Source organism: Heloderma suspectum, chromosome Z (assembly GCF_057233095.1).
Source record: "Heloderma suspectum isolate Gila_16-S chromosome Z, 16-S_ref, whole genome shotgun sequence".
Lineage (NCBI taxonomy): Eukaryota > Metazoa > Chordata > Lepidosauria > Squamata > Helodermatidae > Heloderma > Heloderma suspectum.
This window is the reverse complement of record NC_139476.1, coordinates 17,361,977-17,379,820: the sequence shown is the minus strand read 5'-3', so window position 1 is coordinate 17,379,820 and position 17,844 is coordinate 17,361,977. Positions and strand designations below refer to the sequence as shown.

General features: G+C 50.3%; 1 protein-coding gene across 1 annotated transcript; it reads right to left on the bottom strand.

Annotated features, from left to right (window-relative positions):
• Positions 1 to 501: 501 nt before the first annotated feature.
• RAB3A (RAB3A, member RAS oncogene family) lies at positions 502 to 17,129 on the bottom strand. The gene is made up of 5 exons (XM_084825590.1): positions 17,046 to 17,129; positions 9,384 to 9,611; positions 5,508 to 5,626; positions 4,454 to 4,578; positions 502 to 3,078 (listed from the first exon to the last, which is right to left on the bottom strand). Exons 2-5 carry the CDS (start codon positions 9,609 to 9,611, stop codon positions 2,888 to 2,890), a joined length of 663 nt encoding a protein of 220 aa, XP_084681716.1. The 5' UTR covers positions 17,046 to 17,129; the 3' UTR covers positions 502 to 2,887.
• Between the last annotated feature and the right edge of the window lie 715 nt (positions 17,130 to 17,844).

The following is a 17,844-nucleotide window of genomic DNA, read 5'->3' as shown; positions in this document are numbered from 1 at the left end:
TTGCTCACAGAAGACTGAAGAAGCTATTTCCAACTGAAGATGGCTAATTTAATCTGAAACAGTTGAATGAGAGTTGGGGGAGACTCTAAGAAGACCCCCTAAAAGACCCCAGACGCATATTCCTGCAAGTCTGCATGACCTGGAAAAAGTCAGTCCACTGCAGAGCACGCAGGCCATGTTCCTTGAAATCCAAACTCCTTTGATCCGTTGTGGATTTCTCTGGCATCCTTTTCAATATGGCCTCAACCAGGACTACGTACGCTGTTCCACCATGCCACAAATTGGGTGCAACCAGCCCTGTGCAAATTCCACTTTAAAGCGCAAAATGCACTGGATCAGAGAAATTATTTCCAGTGGCATCTCCCAGGTTTTGTGAGCCTGCAGAATCTGACTCCCCCAGCAACACCCTATGCTTCAGAACCCCACCTTGTGTTTCCTTCCCAGGGACTCCGACATCCAATACTTTTGTGATCAGTAATTTTATTTCTTCACAATATCGCCTTTAAGTACAGTGATTTTTTTGTCTGGTTTTTTTTTTTAGGAAATTGAACTTATTTTGACACTTCTGACAGGTTTTGTTTTGAAGTACAGTACAGCATATATATTTTATCCCATAGAAGTAAACTTCACAAAAGAGAGAGAGGACGCCTTGTGTCGAAGTATCTGTAAAACAAACCTTAGTGTTTCCATGAAAAATAAATTAAAGGGGAGCAATCTGGGGGAAGGAATAGAAAAGGAGATGGGGTGCAATCCTATGCCTGTTTAGACAGAAAGACAAAAGTCCTACAAATCCCACCTTCCCCAGCCAGCATGCTGGGAGTTGTAGCTCTGCCTAAACATGCATAGGATTGCGCTCTTCATGGGTGGAAGGCAAAAGGGGGCAAGTATGGCCTGGAGAAGCAAACCCCGACCCCTTTCCAATAGCAAGCAAGTACAATCAGAAGGGAAAATGGGGCATATTCATTAAAAAAGCAAGGAAATGCTTGATTTTCTCGTTTTCCCAAAACTGCCCAGGAGAGCTTCCCAGCCTTCTCCCCAGGTTACCGAGCTGCCCAGTGTCAACTACTTTCTCTGTTTAGATGTATAGATGTTTTCCCGACAATGACTGACAAACTGAAAAACTATCACGGATGAGAGATCGAAAACAAAAAACATCAGCACACAGCACAGCAATGAGATGTTCAGATTCTCACACACACACACACACACACACGTTGCCATCTACTTCTATTTACAAGGGATTAGAGCAAATTGCTTGTTTTTTCTGTACACCAAGGAAAACAGGAGGAGGAAGCAAAGCTGGCGAGGTGAGGGCGGGCAAGCCGTCCTCCAGAGGGAAAGGCTTGGATTGAAAAGCAGCAGAAGGAACCGTTCCTCTCTGCATTCGCCTTTGCTACCAGCAGCCAACCAGACACCTTGCTCCAATGCGGGCCCTTCAAAAGCGGCAGATGATCTGGGAAAGCTGTGTGGGGACTGTACCACATCGGACTGCGACCAGACAGTCCCAGCATGCCAAGCAGAGGGCTGCTGCCCATCGTCCTCGATAGGCTCGCCAGAAAGTTTCTCCAACTAAAAAGCATCCTGCTGGGTGTTATCTCCTAGCCCACTCTGTACAAACAAGGTCTTGGAATCTACAGTGGCCTCCCCAACGCTGGTGACCGAGTGCACCTCCCATCATCCCCAGCCAGACCCATGGTCCCTCAAGCCCAGTAATGTTGACACGGACTGGCAGCAGCAGCAGCTCTCCAGGGCTTCAGGCAGGAGCTTTTTCCAGCCCTCCCTGGCGATGCTGCCGGAGATCGAACCAGGGACCTTCTGCATGCAAAGCAGGGGCTCTACCACTGAGCTATGGCCCCCTCCCTAAAAATAAAGTAAGCTTCCAGTCCTTAAGGTTCTGAAGAAAGGGATCAGACCTGGGCATACCACTGAGCTACAGTCATTTCCCTTACAGGCAGAGTGAAATTCTAGTTCTCATGGTTTCGAATCAAGGGCTGATTTGAATAGGAACATCGGAAGCAGCATTATGCAGAATCACACCCCTGGGTCCATCCAGCCCAGCATTGTCAACACTGACTGGCAACAGCAGCTCTCCAGGGTTTCACAAATGGTTCTTTCCCAACCCTACCTGGAGATTCTGCCAGGGATTGAACCCGGGACCTTCACTCTTCCACTAAGCTACGCTTCTGCCCTTCGAAAGCAGGTTTTCGCTGTGAGCGCCGAACATGTTCCCGCCTCCTGTTGTCGTCAGCCATTGTGGGGGGTGTGGAGAACGGGGAGCAGAGGCCCTTAAAGAAGCAACGAGGCAGGAAGAGGAAGGGATGTTTGGAATTGTAAACTGGGAGGGGGAGAGAGTTATAAATATATAGATATATAAATAAATAAATAAAATCCATGACATAAAAGTTCCCACTCTTCTGTACCCATCCACCGAGAGGACCCCAAGAAGCAAGCAAGGTCTCTCTCTCACACACACGCACACACACACGCACACACACACACCATCCACCCCAAAGGTTAAAGAGCGCGAGTTTTAAGCCTTCAAAAGCACAGGGGGGGGAAGAGAGAGGCGGGCACACTCTGGGTTCTAATCCCCCCCCACAAAAAAAACACAAGCAACAGGACAGCAAAACTGTGTGCTGCGTGGAGATTTAGAACAGCCTCTCCCAGCTGGGCGCCTTCCAGAGGTGTGGGACTACAAATCCCAGCATCCCCAGCCAGCCACAGCTGGCTGGGGTGCTGGGATTTGTAGTCTCACACCTCTGGAAGGCACCCAGCCGGGAGAGGCTGATCGAGGGGTTGTGGTTACGGCAGGACACGAGGCAGGCAAGGAGGGTGGGATAGGAAAAGCTGGGGTGGAGGGTGGCAGGGGGGTCGACACCGGAGTCTCTTAGCAGGCACAATCCTGGTGCGGGGGCGCTTGCTGGTCGGTCAGCTGTGGGCCCTGCTTCGCCCCAGTCACAGCTGGATCAGCGGCATCAAGGGACTCAGACATTTTTTCACAAATGATGTCGACCAGGCACTCGAAGGTTTGCTTGACATTGATGTTGTCCTTGGCGCTGGCCTCGAAGAACTCGAACCCTGGAGAAAGGGAAAGGAACAGAAACAAACGGGAAACGCAGAAACGCCAACATGAGACGGGGAGACCGGGAACGGCAGGGGACTCGACAGGAGGTCTTATCCTAGCACAGTAGCACCAGGCCCTCAAAACCAGAGCCCCACGGCATCAAACCCAGTGGGGTCTGTCCAGCCCAGCATCCTGTCTCCAACAGCGGACAGCCAGAAAGGCCTCCGGGAAGCCCGCTACAAGGGGGGCACCAAGGCAAAAGCCATGGAGCGTCCACTGAGCGACCACAGCTGATGTCAGGTGATGGGGCTTTCTCTTCCCCTGTGAATTTGCCTGATCTCCTTGTAAAACAAGGGTGTAGGACCCCTTTCAGCCCAAGGGCCAAATGCACTCGGGCTGCATGCTGGTGTTGGGCTGAGCAAAAGAAGACCAGCATTTTGTAGCTTGAAGCTCTTGCTGGCAGCAATGGAGCCTTCAGAGAGGCATTTAACACTTTTAGAATGGGGGGGCATGCAAAAGCTGGGGAAACCACCAAAAGATCAGGGGGGGCCGCTGAATCTGACCCCTGGGCCTGAATTTACCCATTCAAGCCATCCAAGATAGCATCACCGATGCAATGAACATGGACTTGAGCACGCTCCGGGAGAGAGCGCAGGACAGGAAGGCCTGGCGTGCTCTGGTCCATGGGGTCACGAAGAGTCGGACACGGCTGAACACCAAAGCCATCCAAGCCACCGATCCCCGAAGTCTACGAGGCACCACACGAAGCACGTCCTTCGGCCTGTCCTGAACCTCACTGGTCCATTTCCCCATGACTCTGTGGAGAATCTCAGGAGACTCCCCCAACCCAGCACTAGAAGTTCTGTGCAACATGGCTGGATTGTTCAAGGAAAGGAAAATTGTCCTGCGCCCCCCTTAATGTTCCACTTGGGTCTGAGTTTTCGTAACTTTGCTGAAATAAAAATCCAGCAACAGCAAAAGCGGTAATTCAGCAACTGACGTGCACATTATGTGGTTGTGCTTCATTTCCATACATCTGATCTGCTTTGCCTCTTTGGCAGGTGGCCTGGTTGCGCATGCATCTTTAATGAGCTTCCGTCGTGCATTAAAAACGTGGTTGTTCAGGCAGGCATTTGGGGTGGGTTAGGGTATTTAAAAAAAAAATTATGGTAAAATTTTATTGTTTTAAATTGTTTTATGGTGGGTTGTACATCGCCCAGAGTGGCTGGGTGGCCAGTCAGATGGGCGATTAATAAATTAAATAAATAAATAAATAAATGCAACGTGTCAATGCCCCGCTTTTCCATGGGAAAATGTTTTTGGTCCTTGTGTTTTCCCTGCCAGCCCTCCTCTGCCACTAATGCACAGACGCCCCTTCCCACGGCTCACCCAGGTGCTCGGCCAGCTGACGGCCCCGCTCTGATGATACGACCCTCTCGTCCTCCATGTCACACTTGTTCCCCACCAACAGGACCTGGGCATTGTCCCACGAATAGGTCTTGATCTGGGTTGACCTGGGAGACAGATGCCAGTTGGTCCAGGCACCAAGGCAGAGGGGCATACCCTGCCCTGCCCCCAGACACTGAGGGCTCCCTCTCCTGCCCCTCAACCCCCCAGGGGCAGCAACGAAAGTCCTTAAGGGAGCCTGAAGGAGGCACACTTCTCCTTCACGTCCAAAACAATTCACCGCGGAGGCACCCCAATTCCTGTCAGTCCAAGAGAGGCATGTGCAAAGTGCAACGGGGTACCGCTCTCTCTCTGCCCCCAGCCTCCCCTGTTCCATTAATTCAGGACTAAAGGAAAAATGGGGGATGCCCCTAATAAGAAGCATGGCGGGGGGTGGGGAGAGAGAATCACTCGGGGTGGAAGGGAAAAAAAACACTTTAGCAGAAAAACTGGAAGGACAGAACAGTTCCAGGAAGGGTGTGGTGTCCTACAAGTCCTTTCCTTGGACAGGGATGCCCAGCCAATTTAGCCCCTAGGGCTGTATCAGCCAGAGCCACTCACCCCCACCCCCGAGGCCTACCTGTGCTACGAAGGCCCTGGGCTTTCCCATGCTAGCAAGGCGGTCCCGGAGGTTTCCCACAGTAGCCCTAGAAAGGGAATCCCTTCCTGATCTCTCACCAAAGTTCAGGAAGGGATTCCCATGCTAAAACAAGGGCGGGAAATCCTGCACAGTACTACCAGGGCAGCAGAACCATGGGCCCCCCAAAATGGCTCAGCCGGCCACGCATTTTGCACCCATGGCAGAAGCTGAGCTTCGGGAGCCCGCATGTGAAGGCGGCCAGCGAAGAGGCTCGATGCACAGCCCAGCTTTGTTCGCTCAAACAGATCGTCGGAGAAGGGAATGGCTCCAAACGTTTGGACGCCAAGTTGTTATGCGCTTCGGGGACTAGCCAACCCCGGGCACGTCTACCCCTACAGGCTCTCTGCTGGAACTCACCAATCCTGGACTGCGTTGAAAGACTCCTCATTGGTGATGTCGTACATCAGGATGAAGCCCATGGCGCCCCGGTAGTAGGCCGTGGTGATGGTCCGGTATCGTTCCTGCCCTGCCGTGTCCTGGAAAAGACACGGGACCATCAGAAGTTCCTCAACTGGGTTAGACAGACAAATCCATCTCAACAGGAGCCCAAAGATAATGAGCCCCAAAGCTGACATTTTTTCAGCATCCCTTATAACACTTCTGGAGGGTTGCATGCTGGGGAAAGGCACCTTACAGCCAGCCTGTACAGCACACACCTGAACTGAGCATGAAATACTCTATGAAGAATCCCTGCCTGCTTATCACAACTGCAATTAAAAGACAACTCCTGTTGGGACTTTAACACCTCCCCCCCAAAACCCCAGTTGCTGTTACTTTGCTTTATTTCCATTTTGTTTTCTGATGTGGTTTATCTGCAGGCTTTGATCCCCCCACGTTCCAGGATCAAAGCCAACGGGGAGGATCTTCAGTGAACCGTTCACATTTGCAGAAAGGTAGACGTTGTTAGAAGCTATAAGAACTCATTCTGATGTTTAAGGAAACAAATTTCATGGATTCATAACAAGGTTAGCTAAGCTGCTGTTAAAACAACGAAGAGTCTTGCAGCATCTTAAAGACTTCACAAATCTGTGGAGATATATCAAACCTTATGTTTCTGTGGTTCTGAGAAACTTGGGGCAGAATCCTATGCATGTTTTGGCAGAAAAACATCCTACAATTCCCACCATTCCCTAGCAAACTATCAGGTGGATCCACAGTTGGCTACAGAATCGGACTCAAAGAGTGCTGATCAGTGGGACCTTCTCAAAGTGGGGAGAGGTAACGAGTGGGGTACTGCAGGGCTCAGTCCTGGGCCCAGTGCTCTTCAACATTTGTATTAATGACTTGGAGGAGGAGGAGGTGCAGGGAACGCTTATCAAATTTACAAGGACACAAAATTGGGCAGGATAGCTAAATACCCTGGAAGACAGAAACAAAATTCAAAGTGATCCTGATAGACTGGAGTGCTGGGCAGAAAACAACAGAATGAAATCTAACAGGGATAAATGCCAAGTTCTGCACCTAGGAAAAAGAAACCAAATGCACAGTTACAAGATGTCGATACTTGGCTCAACAACACTACAAGCAAGAAGGATCTTGGAATTGTTGTAGATCACAAGCTGAATATGAGCCAACAATGTGATGTGGCTGCAAAAAAGGCAAATGCTATTTGGGGGCTGCATTAATAGGAGTATAGTTTCCAATTCCTGTGACATACTAATTCCCCTCTACTTAGCACTGGTTAGGCCTCATCTGGAGAACTGTGTCCAGTTCTGGGCACCACACTTGAAGAAGGATGCAGACAAACTGGAGAGGGTTCGGAGGAGGGCAATGAAGATGACCAGGGGAATGGAAACAAAGCCCTACGAGGAGAGACGGAAAGAACTGGGCATGTTTAGCCTTGAGAAGAGAAGACTGAAAGGAGTTCTGATAGCGCTCTTCAAGTGCTTGAAAGGTTGTCAGTGAGGAAGGCCAGGATTTCTTCTCCATCATCCCAGAGTGCAGGACACAGAATAATGGGCTCAAGTGACAGGAAGCTGGATTCCAGCTGAACATCAGGAAAAACATCCTGACTGCAAGAGCAATATGACAGTGGGACCCATTACCTCGGGAGGTAATGGGCTCTCCCACACTGGAGTCATTCAAAATGAGGCTGGACCTGTCAGGGATGCTTTGACTTGGATTCCTGCATTGAGCAAGGGGTTGGACTCGATAGTCTTATAGGCCCCTTCCAACCCTACTATTTTATGACTTTTTTTGTCGAAACATGCATAGGATGCATCCTTAATGCTCTAAAAATACTTGACCACTGTATTTGACTGGTCAATTGGCCAATAATATGCATCTCTATTAACAATATATCTCGGAATGTATTTATTTATTAAGAGCATTTTCTACCCTGCTCTTTAGCCAAAAAGGGCTCTCAGAATGGCTTACAAATATCAGTGTTAAGATAAGTTTAAAATCTAAAAGACATGACAGGCAAATAAAGAGCATTGAGGAGAGAAGAGGAAAAACACCAAGCTCAGATCTACAATCGAAAACTTATGACACATAACAAAAAAAGGATGGGGAAGGAGGAAAAAACCAAGTCTTCTCAAAGTTACAGTTGTCTTCCCGACCAGCGGGGCTATGAAGTCACCTTTTACTAAATCAGAGTACTGATTCATCTAGGCTTGTTCCAGCATTGTCTGGCAGCCTTTTAACTTGAATGGGGTACAGCTACCCTTGAAAGACCAGGTCCGCAGCCTGGGGGTCATTTTGGACTCCCAGCTGTCCATGGAGGCTCAGGTGTCAGCTGTGAGCCGGACAGCGCTGTATCAACTCCATCTGATACGGCGGCTGCGCCCCTACCTTCCCGACCATCTGCTCCCATCGGTAGTACATGCCCTGGTCTCCTCTCGTTTAGACTACTGTAATGCGCTCTACGTGGGGTTACCCTTGAAGACGGTTCGGAAACTGCAGCTGGTACAGAACGCGGCGGCTCGCCTGATTAAAGGCAGCCGCCGGCGAGATCACATCACTCCAGTGCTGAAGGAGTTGCACTGGTTACCAGTTGTTTTCCGGGCCAAATTCAAGGTGTTGGTTTTGACCTTTAAAACCCTATATGGTTCCGGCCCAGCCTATCTTAAGGAGCGCCTCCAGCAACACCAGACAGGCCGCTTAACAAGATCAGCCTCGGATGGCCTTCTCTCTGTCCCATCAGCCAGGACAGCTAGACTGGTGGGGACGAGGGAGAGGGCCTTCTCTGTGGTGGCCCCCACTCTGTGGAACTCCCTCCCTAGGGAACTCCGTCATGCCCCCTCTTTAATGAGCTTCCGTCGTGCATTAAAAACATGGTTGTTCAGGCAGGCATTTGGGGTGGGTTAGGGTATTTTTTTTAAAAAAAATTTATGGTAAAATTTTACTGTTTTAAATTGTTTATGGTGTGTTGTACATCGCCCAGAGTGGCTCGGTGACCAGTCAGATGGGCGATTAATAAATTTAATAAATAAATAAATAAACTGCAATTGCTAGGGACTGAATCTGGGACACTCTGCATGCAAAGCTCTACCTACTGAGTCAAGGCTCCATTGTTGTAAAGTGGCCTCCAACCCAGTCAGCCCGCCAGAACCCCAGAAACGTACCATATAACTGCTCATGATGAGAGTAATACCATGTTGCGTTCCCAATAGAGATGGGAAGCCTTGGGAGGAAAACCCAGGAGAAATTGGTGGGCTGGGCTGGGCGGGGCGGGGCGGGGGGCTAGAAAAATTCAGGAAAACACCCATGATTCCCCCCCAATAAAGGAAAACCCCAATATGTCCCCCAATAAAGGAAAACCCCAATATGTCCCCCAATAAAGGAAATCCCCGATGAGTCCCCCAATAATTTGTCGTCGTCGTCCCCCCCCGTTTTTTCTGGGTTTCCCTCCAGGCCTTTAATTTCAACTGTTCAAAGTGCGTTGCATACCTGATCTGAGTAATTCTTACAAGATGCCTGCAAGCCAGACCAATATTATCTAACACAGTCTTCCCCAAATGGGTGGGGGGAGGGGTTTGGGGGGGAACTCCCAGCATTCCTAGCCAGGTAGCCCAATGGCCAGGGAATGATGGGAGTTGTAGCTCAGCACATTGCGAAGCTGATCTGATGTGAAGAACACTGATCCCTGGCTCCCTCTGCCCAGCATGGCCTGCCAACGGTCGATTCTCCCAGGTTGTTTCCCGGCCCTGCCACCGCCCAGACAGCAATTATTTGGGCCCACCCTTGCCAACGGCCCTGCCAGGTAGGCCACCCCCCAGCCAGGCTCCTCACCCAGATCTGTAGCTTGATGCGCTTGTCGTTGCGGTAGATGGTCTTGACCTTGAAGTCGATGCCAACGGTGCTAACGAAGGCCGGGGTGAAGGAGTCATCAGCATAGCGGAAGAGGAAGGAGGTCTTGCCCACACTGCTGTTGCCAATAATCAAGATCTTGAACATGTAGTCGAAGTTCTGGTCCGAAGATTCCTTCTGGCCATAGCGGGCATCGGTGGCGGACGCCATCTGGGGGGAAAGGGGGAGCCACTTGACCCTCAGGGGGGAGCACAAGGGCACCAGCAGCCCACAACTGGGTGCCGGGCACCCCACATGGGACTGGCAGCTGCGGCGGAAAGCGACATCCATGGGAGCCCTTCACTCCTTGACAGACAGGCCGCGGACCACCACGGCTCCTCCCTCTCAGTCCCCCCTCAAGCTGCCTCATCAAGCTGAACCATATGTTCGGGAATTTAAAAACCATCCCATGAAATCATGGCTCGTTTGTGGAAAATCATTTCGGAAAGCATTTCCTACTCTCAGGGTGGCTAGCTGTGTCTGTCTGTCTTTCTCTACCTTTTCCTTTCTCTGTCTCTTTTTATCTCCCTCTCTTTCTATCTCTTTCTTTCTATCCATCTAGATACTTATCTTTCTCTTTCTGTCTTTCCCTATCTATGTTTCTCTTTCTATCTATATATCAATCTTTCCCCCTTTCCCTTTGATCTAACTTTCTCTTACTCTGTCTTTCTTTCTTTCTTTCTCTATCACTCTCTCTTTATTTTCTATCTTTTCCTTCTTCTCTTTTGATCTAACTTTATCTGTTTCTATGTCTATCTATCTATCTTTCTATCAATGTTTATTTTCCATCTTTCCCTTTTTCTCTTTCGATCTAACTTTCTCTTTCGATCTCTTTTTCTTTCTTCATTTTCTATCTTTCCCTTCTCTTTTGATCTAACTTCTCTTTCAATCTAACGTTCTCTTACTATCTTTAACTTTCTATCACTCTTTCTTTATTTTCTATCTTTTCCTTTTCTGATCTAATGTTCTCTATCGATTGATCGATCTTTCTAACATTTTCACCACAAAGTAGATGGCGCAAAGAGCAGCTGGTAAAAGGTTTCAGAAACAGAGGAACGGGATAAAACTACCTGATACTACAGGGAGGAACTGTTTTTACCCTCTCCCGTTTTAACTATTGAGAAAACAGATTGTTTCTCATTTACTGAACCGTTTATCGTAGTTTAGCCTTGTTAGATGGCACCATGTTTGGCAAGTTTTTTGTTTGTTTGTTTGTTTGTTTGAATTTATACCCCACCTTTTTTCCTCTTGCAAGGAACCCAAGGCGGCTTACATTATCCTCCTCCTCTCCATTTTAGCCTCACAACAACAACCCTGTGAGGTGGGTTGGGCTGAGAGTCTGTGACTGGCCCAAAGTCACCCAGTGAGCTTCCATGGCCGAGTGGGGACTAGAACCCGGATCTCCCGGCTCCTAGTCCAACACTCTTGCCACTACACCACACTGGCTCTCACAAGCTAAGTTTTGCTTAGCTTCCAGCAGAAACGGACTCACAGCTGCTCAGAAGTTAGTCTTACTGAGTTCGATAGGGTGCCTGGGTACCCAGAATCTTTTGATGCTGCCCTGTGATGGCAAATGATTAGCAGCCCAATTCTGGCCACTGCATTTCCTGAATCGTTGTTGTTTCCTGAATCGTTGTTGTTATTATTATTATTATTATATTTAAATCCCGCCTTTTTTCCAATACTGGGACTCAAGGCTGCCTTACAATGTTAAAACTGCTACAATTAAAACCTATAAATAGAAATATAAATACAACTGTATAAAAGTTAAAAATATAATTAAATCATCAATATTAAAATTGTAAAGATATTAAAACATTAAAAGACAACCAGAACAACAAAAATGGTATCCATACGTCGCATTTTCCCAAGTCCAGACTAGTTATCCCCAAAGGTCTGCTGGAACAAAAAGGTTTTTGCATGCCTGCGAAAACATATCAAGGAGGGTGCCACTCTCGCCTCCCTGGGAAGGGAGTTCCAGAGCCTTGGGGCAGCCACCGAGAAGGCCCTCTCCCGCGTTCCCACCAGGCGTGCCTGTGCTGATGGCGGGATGGCGAGAAGGGCTTCCCCTGAAGATCTCAGGGCACGAGTAGGCTCATAAGGGAGAATACGGGCTTTCAGATAACCTGGACCTGAGCCGTATAGGGCTTTATAGGACATAACCAGCACTTTGAATTGTGCCCGGAAACAGACTGGGAGCCAGTGAAGCCATTTTAACAGGGGAGTGGTATGCTCCCTGTAACCAGCCCCAGTCAGCAGTCTGGCCGCAGTTCTTTGAACCAGCTGAAGTTTCCGAACACTCTTCTGAGGCAGCCACACGCAGAGCGCACTACAGGAATCCAAACGGGATGTAACTAAGGCATGTGTCACTGTGGCCAAGTCAAACATCTCCAGGAACGGGTGCAGCTGGCGCATTCGCTTTAGCTGTGCAGATGCACTCCTGGCCACCGCCGAAACCTGGGCATCCAGGCTCAGGGCTGAATCCAGAAGTCCACCCAAGCGGCGAACCTGGGTCTTCGGGGGGAGCCTAAGCCCATCCAGCACAAGCTGAACCGCTACTCCCTGATCTGCCTTTCCACTGACCAGGAGCACCTCTGTCTTGTCTGGATTAAGCTTCAATTTGTTTGCCCTCATCCAGTCCATTACTGCCGACAGACACCGGGTTCAGCAGCTGACGGGAATTGCAATCCAAAGCATCTGGAGGGCACCAGGTTGCCAACACCTGCTTTAAATCCATGAACCTCGGCGTTAATGACATTGATAGTTTTCAGTATATTTGCAGAACCTGTCTAAGGAGTTCTGTCTCAAGACCAGTCTCTAGGAGAGACAGCATAGCGCCAAAACGGGGAGACCCGGGTTCACATCTGCACGAAGCTGAGACACTGGGCTGGTCTCTCTCTTTCACTGTCACAGCCTAACCTACCTTGCAGAGTCACTGTGAAGACAAAACGCGGGTCAGAGGGAGGAGAGAAGCACGGGCATCTCGCTCCTTGGAGGAAAGCATGATAAATAAATGTGGCCGTGTCACGCTCTGGTGTGACCAACCTCACAGAGTCAAAGATGGAGAGAGAGAGAGGTGTGTGAAAAAGACAGGTGCAAGCATTTTAACACAGTTGACTTTATTATATATTCTGCCTTCTATTTCTTTTTTCTTTGCTGTATGGGTAAACTGCCTTGGGGTCCCTTTTGGGGGATCAAAAGGGAAATGGGTGCCTTTACCTTCCGGTCCCTTTTTGACCTTTACACTGAAACCAATAAAGGGTTCTGTAACGCACACAAGCCAAACTTTGTGCAAGAACAGGTACGGGTGAGACAATTAAGCTAATGGGGTTCATCAGCTCTAGGGGGCGAACAGCTGCCCCTCCTCATTTCTCTATGGGTTTTGTACACCCCCCCGGCCCATCTTCCATTGGGTCTCCCTAAAAAACATTGGAGAATATAAGCCAAACACAGCTCTGCTTTGGAAATCAGTTTTTGCAACTGTAAGGGAAGGGAAAGCCATCATATGCAGAGCTCTCCCCACCAAACAGTCATCAAATCTGGCACAGAAATCAAGAACCTTAAGCCAGCCTTTCCCAACCCAGGGCCCTACTAGGTCGCCACTCCCATCATCCAGGTTTGCAAGCTCTTGGCTAATTTAATGTCTCACTTGTGCTGGGAAAGAGTGAAGGGTGGGTCCAAGCCCAAGCCTGGGAATTAGCCACCAAAACGGGGGAGATTTTGTCGCTCTCCACGCCTCAGGCAGATTTTGGAAAAGCAGGTCTAACATCTTGGGGACGGCAGGCTCTGTGCCTTCACCCACTAGGACCTCCAGCCATTTCCTTTGGATGCCCCCCCGCCCCCGGCCTCATGCCAAGAGGCTAAACTGGAAAGGATAACAAGAAAACAAGATTAGAGAGATCAGAACAGGAGCTTGCCTCTCACCCGACACAAAATAAGATTGGAGAGGTTCTGTTTGTCTCTCTGTCTTGTTCCATCCAGAGACAGAAAATTGTGCAGGAGGGGCTCCATCCTGCCATAGCACCCCCAGATGGCTGGCAACTCAATCTGCCCCTCACCTGGCCACAAGAATGACCCCCCCCCCCGCAATGACCAGGTTTGGACACTGGGAGAGAGATGCTCCAATGCTTGGCTCACAGGCGATAAGGCCATCAATGGCTACTGTCATGATGGCTATTTATTACTGCCAGTATCGGAGACAGTATCCTGGGGAACATGAGCAGGAGGGAGCTATTGCACCCATGTCCTGCTTGTGTGCTTCCCGCAGAGGCAGCTGGTTGGCCAGTGTGTGAACAGAGTGCTGGACAAGATGGGGTTCTTGGCCTGATCCTGCACGGCTCTTCTAACACTCTGATGCTTCCTTCTCTTTTCAGTGTTGCAGCGCATAGAATGTAAATAAATTACACATTCTTTGTAATGCGTTCTGCACGCAGAGGATGCATTACAAATCACAATGATCTATGGGCCACGAAGGTTCTTTAGAGGACTGGCCTACCCCATAAAATGGCTGGAAGCTAGACACTGTATGAGGCCATCTGAGGGAGAGGGAGCAGAGGCCCTTCCGGTGCACCCATGAGTGCCATGAATTTTGGTGTCTCAAATCTCATGAATGGGATTTTTTTCTTCTCCTCCCTCCCAGTGCCTTTTTCTTTTGTGTCGTGTATTTTTAGGTTATACACCTTGGGAACCTTTTTGGCTGAGGGGGTGGGTAGCTAAAAATGCCAGAAATAAATGAATAAACAACCACAGTAATCTGTGTGAAGCCAGCATGGCTGCCTTTGAGCCCATCTCCCCTCGCCTTTAAATCCGGAGACTGTATGCTCCTCAGGGCAGAGCTCATTCCCTTGTGGCAGGGGTTTATTGTGCACAGCCCTGGGCGTGCAGGCGTCTCCACAACACACGAGGTATTCATGCATAGTCTTCTAGTACATCCTTCCCCAACCCTCCAGAAGCGTTGGACTACAACCCCCATCACCTCCAACTTGCATGGCCGGGGAGGATGAGGGTTGTGGTCCAAAAGAATTTCCTTGTGGGGGGGGCAAGGGAGACATAATGAGAATCCTTGTCCACCCCCCTGGGGTGTTTTAAATCTGCAAGACACAAGTTCACTTCAACCAAAGTATTATATGAAGACCAGAAGCTGCCTTATACAGAGTCAGACCATGGGCCAGGCTAGCCAACAGCCAAGCCGGCTGAGGATTGTGGGAGTTGCAGCTGAACATATCTGGTGGGCAAGAGAAGAAGTAAAGAGCATCTGCCTGTTGATGCAATCTCAGTTGTCACCCCTCCTTGATAGGAACATCAAACGAACAACTAAGATTCTAGCCCTCATGGTTGTTGCGGGGATTGCTCCAATAGGCTCCCGCATTCAGGACTTTTGAGCCTCTGATGGAGCCTCCAGGAGGACTTGAACAGCCACCAAACAGTACAAAATGGCCCCGGCATCTCCTCTAAATCCTTCTCTTCCACCATCTCATTGTTCCTCCTCCTCCTCCTCTGTCCCCTTCCAATTCCAACAGTTCCCAAACCCTGGGATAGAGGAGGCGAGACCCCTACGAGGAGGGAAAGGCAAGCTTGCCGGCAGAAACCAAACAGGCTTGCACGAGATCGCTTCTGCCTCATCACGTTTTGCATTCAGAATAAGAACTTGGGCGAAGGGGAACAGAGCTTCAGACCTGAGTCAAACAAGCAACACGGTCTTTAAAAGCAGGGGTGCAAAACCTAAGGCCCAAGAGCCGCATCCGACCCTAAAGGGTTCCCAGAATGCCACACCCTGTCTCTTTTGGAATTGTACATCCAGAGCCAAACCTCCCCTGCCAGGGGAGGGATTTCCATTGCTCCTTCAGCCCTCCTCCATCAGACTGAGGCGCGTTCACCTATTTTGCCTCCCGGTTTCAGAAGCAGCCACCCAAATGCTCCCAAAGATTAAAAAAACCCAAGTTGAAAGCTCCCTCCTGTTGTGTTTCTCAGCCCCAGCATCTGCCACTCAGAGGTAGACTGCCCCTTGCCAGGAAGTTCTATTAATCCCATCTTGGGCCAGAAAAGCCCGATTGGGTTTAGCCCAAGACGAGTCCACCCAGCACCCTGTTTCCAACAGACGACAGCCGGACGGCCCGCACGCAGGGCGCAGAGAGATGCATTAGTATCATGAAGGCTCCATTACGCTCCCACAGCTGAACCATTCAGCCTCTCCTCGGATCTGCCCCATTGGCTTTTGAAGCGATCGCCATGCAATGGGAGACTAGCGGGGGAGCGGGCGGCAGGCACCAAGGTACCTGGTTTCCCCGAGCACCCGCTGGGCCATCAATGATTCATACACCAGAGCATCCAGGTGGCCCAGCCCTGTCCATCAGCACTACCAGAGCAGGATCAGGTTGCAAACATGACGCCCTCCACTCCAGCCGAACCCTGCCGTGTCATCCCAAGGCAAAGGGGGCACCATTTAATATTCAAAGGGGGTCACTGTGGCCATCATTCCATCTCCCTGCCCTCTGCAGAACAGCCTCTCTCTGGCAAGGATGGAAAGCGAGACCCAGCTGCTGCAATGGGGCTGACCCCTTTTCCCTGCCCCCCTGGAGGGGAGCATGGATAGGGTTGCAACCATGGCCTGCAAAAGTAAAAACGATGGCCATATCCATCCGCTTTTCGTCTGGACCCCCAGGAAACGAAGACGCCCCCTTTCAACATCAGCAACGCTTCAACAGTCAAGAGGATGGCAACCTCCTTCTCCTCCCGAATCCGTGGATCTGGCAAAATCTGGCTTCAAACAGGGCCATCCCTCTACAGCAAGTGTGTGTGTGTGGGGGGGAGTTCAGAACCTCCCCCACCTCCAATCCCACTGGATCAGACAGATTGCAAGGGGGCTGGAGAAAAGAAAATGGGAAGCTGTTTGCAGACATCCCTGGGGATTTTTTTCTCCAAAAAGCAAAACATTTGGATCCAGGCCAGGGCAAACAGAGGCTGCCTGGAAAAGATGCTGAAAGGGATGTTTCTTTTTGTGGGGAGGGGGGGAGTGTTGCAAGACGCCTCCATCTTCTCCCCCCCCCTTTGCTAAGAAGGCCCACCCAAGCGGGGGTCAGCCTTCCTAGATCTGGCTTCCTTTGCAACCCGTGCAGTTTTTTGCCTGCTGCCTTCCCTCCTTCCCTCCCCCGATCCTATCCGTTTTCCCTTCCAGAGCCGCCTGTTTACCATCTGCATCGCAGAGGCCAGCAATTCATGCTCATCCCCCCACATCCTCTCCTTGCAATCCTTCCACGAATGCAAAAAACACGTAAAAATAAAGCACCTTTAGCAAACACTGCAAGCATCGTTCCAGTCCGCAGCATTCAAATCGCCCAATTTAAAGCACCTCCCCCACCCCACCATCATCCGAAGCTTTGGATTTTTTTAAAAAGGGTTATGTGAAATATTATCCACCCCCCTCCCTTCCCATGCATCCTTTTGCATGTGTCAAATGAAGGTTACCCCCCCGCCCCCGACTCCCAAAGCAATGTCATGGGAGGGGCCCAAGCGAATGCAAAAGATGCAACGCAGAGGGAGGGGTGTGGAGCGTGCCAAAAGAGGGTGCAAAGAGGAAAGGGGGGGTTGCACGGGGCGCGCACTCACCTCGAGGACGCGCTTCTGGTCTCGCAGCTAATGCAGCAGCAGCGCGAGGCGACAGCACCTGCCTGCGGATCCCGGGCCGACGTCACCAGCGCTCCGAAAGGGGCGGGGCAGCATGCAAAAGAGCAGTGACGTCAGCCAGCCAAGGCCCTCGTCGTCGTCACGCTCCTCCTCCCGAAGGCGGGCTCACGGGGGCGTCGACCCGTAACGCCTTTGGTGAAACGCCGATGAGTGAGAGAACTGCCGTCCTATCCCCGCTTCCCTGGAGAGTAAGCCTTGTCGGACACAGCGGGGCTTACTTCGGAGTCGGTTGAGCTCCTAAAGCCGCGGGGCCCTTGTTTTCTCGAGGCCTTCGGATCTCGCGTCCTCTCGCGAGGTTTCGTTTCCCGCCATTATTTCAGGAGGCCTCCCCCCCACCTAGATAAGTCGGTGGCGGGTTGCGAAGGTGCTGTCACGTGACACTGAGGGGAATTTCTTTTTTTTTATTATTTGTTTTTATTCAAGCTTAAATAAAATAATAATAATAATACCTATGACAGAAAAGTGGGATATAATCCCTGGCCATCAATCCACACATAGAACAAATAAAATATGAGGGACTTCCTGACATTTTACCTCAGGATGGTGTTCGGACGTGTGTGTTTTCTCGCCCACAAATCCGAAACGTGTTCCCCTTTCCAAAACACAAAAGCCGCACCGGCATCAAAAGCCCAGCTTCAAGTCTGGCCTGATGGGGCCTGAGCGGTGACAGGCCAGGAAAGAGATCTGGGGGTGGCGGGCAGCGCAGTGGAGGTGTCAGCCC

Coding starts and splice junctions, on each gene's coding strand:
- RAB3A (XM_084825590.1), bottom strand. CDS start 9,611: ATGGCGTCCGCCACCGATGCCCGCTATGGCCAGAAGGAATCTTCGGAC. Junction 5,627..9,383: donor GCATCAAGCTACAGATCTGG/GTGAGGAGCCTG, acceptor TGTCTTTTCCAG/GACACGGCAGGGCAGGAACG. Junction 3,079..4,453: donor TCAGCTGGCCGAGCACCTGG/GTGAGCCGTGGG, acceptor CCCTTTCTCCAG/GGTTCGAGTTCTTCGAGGCC.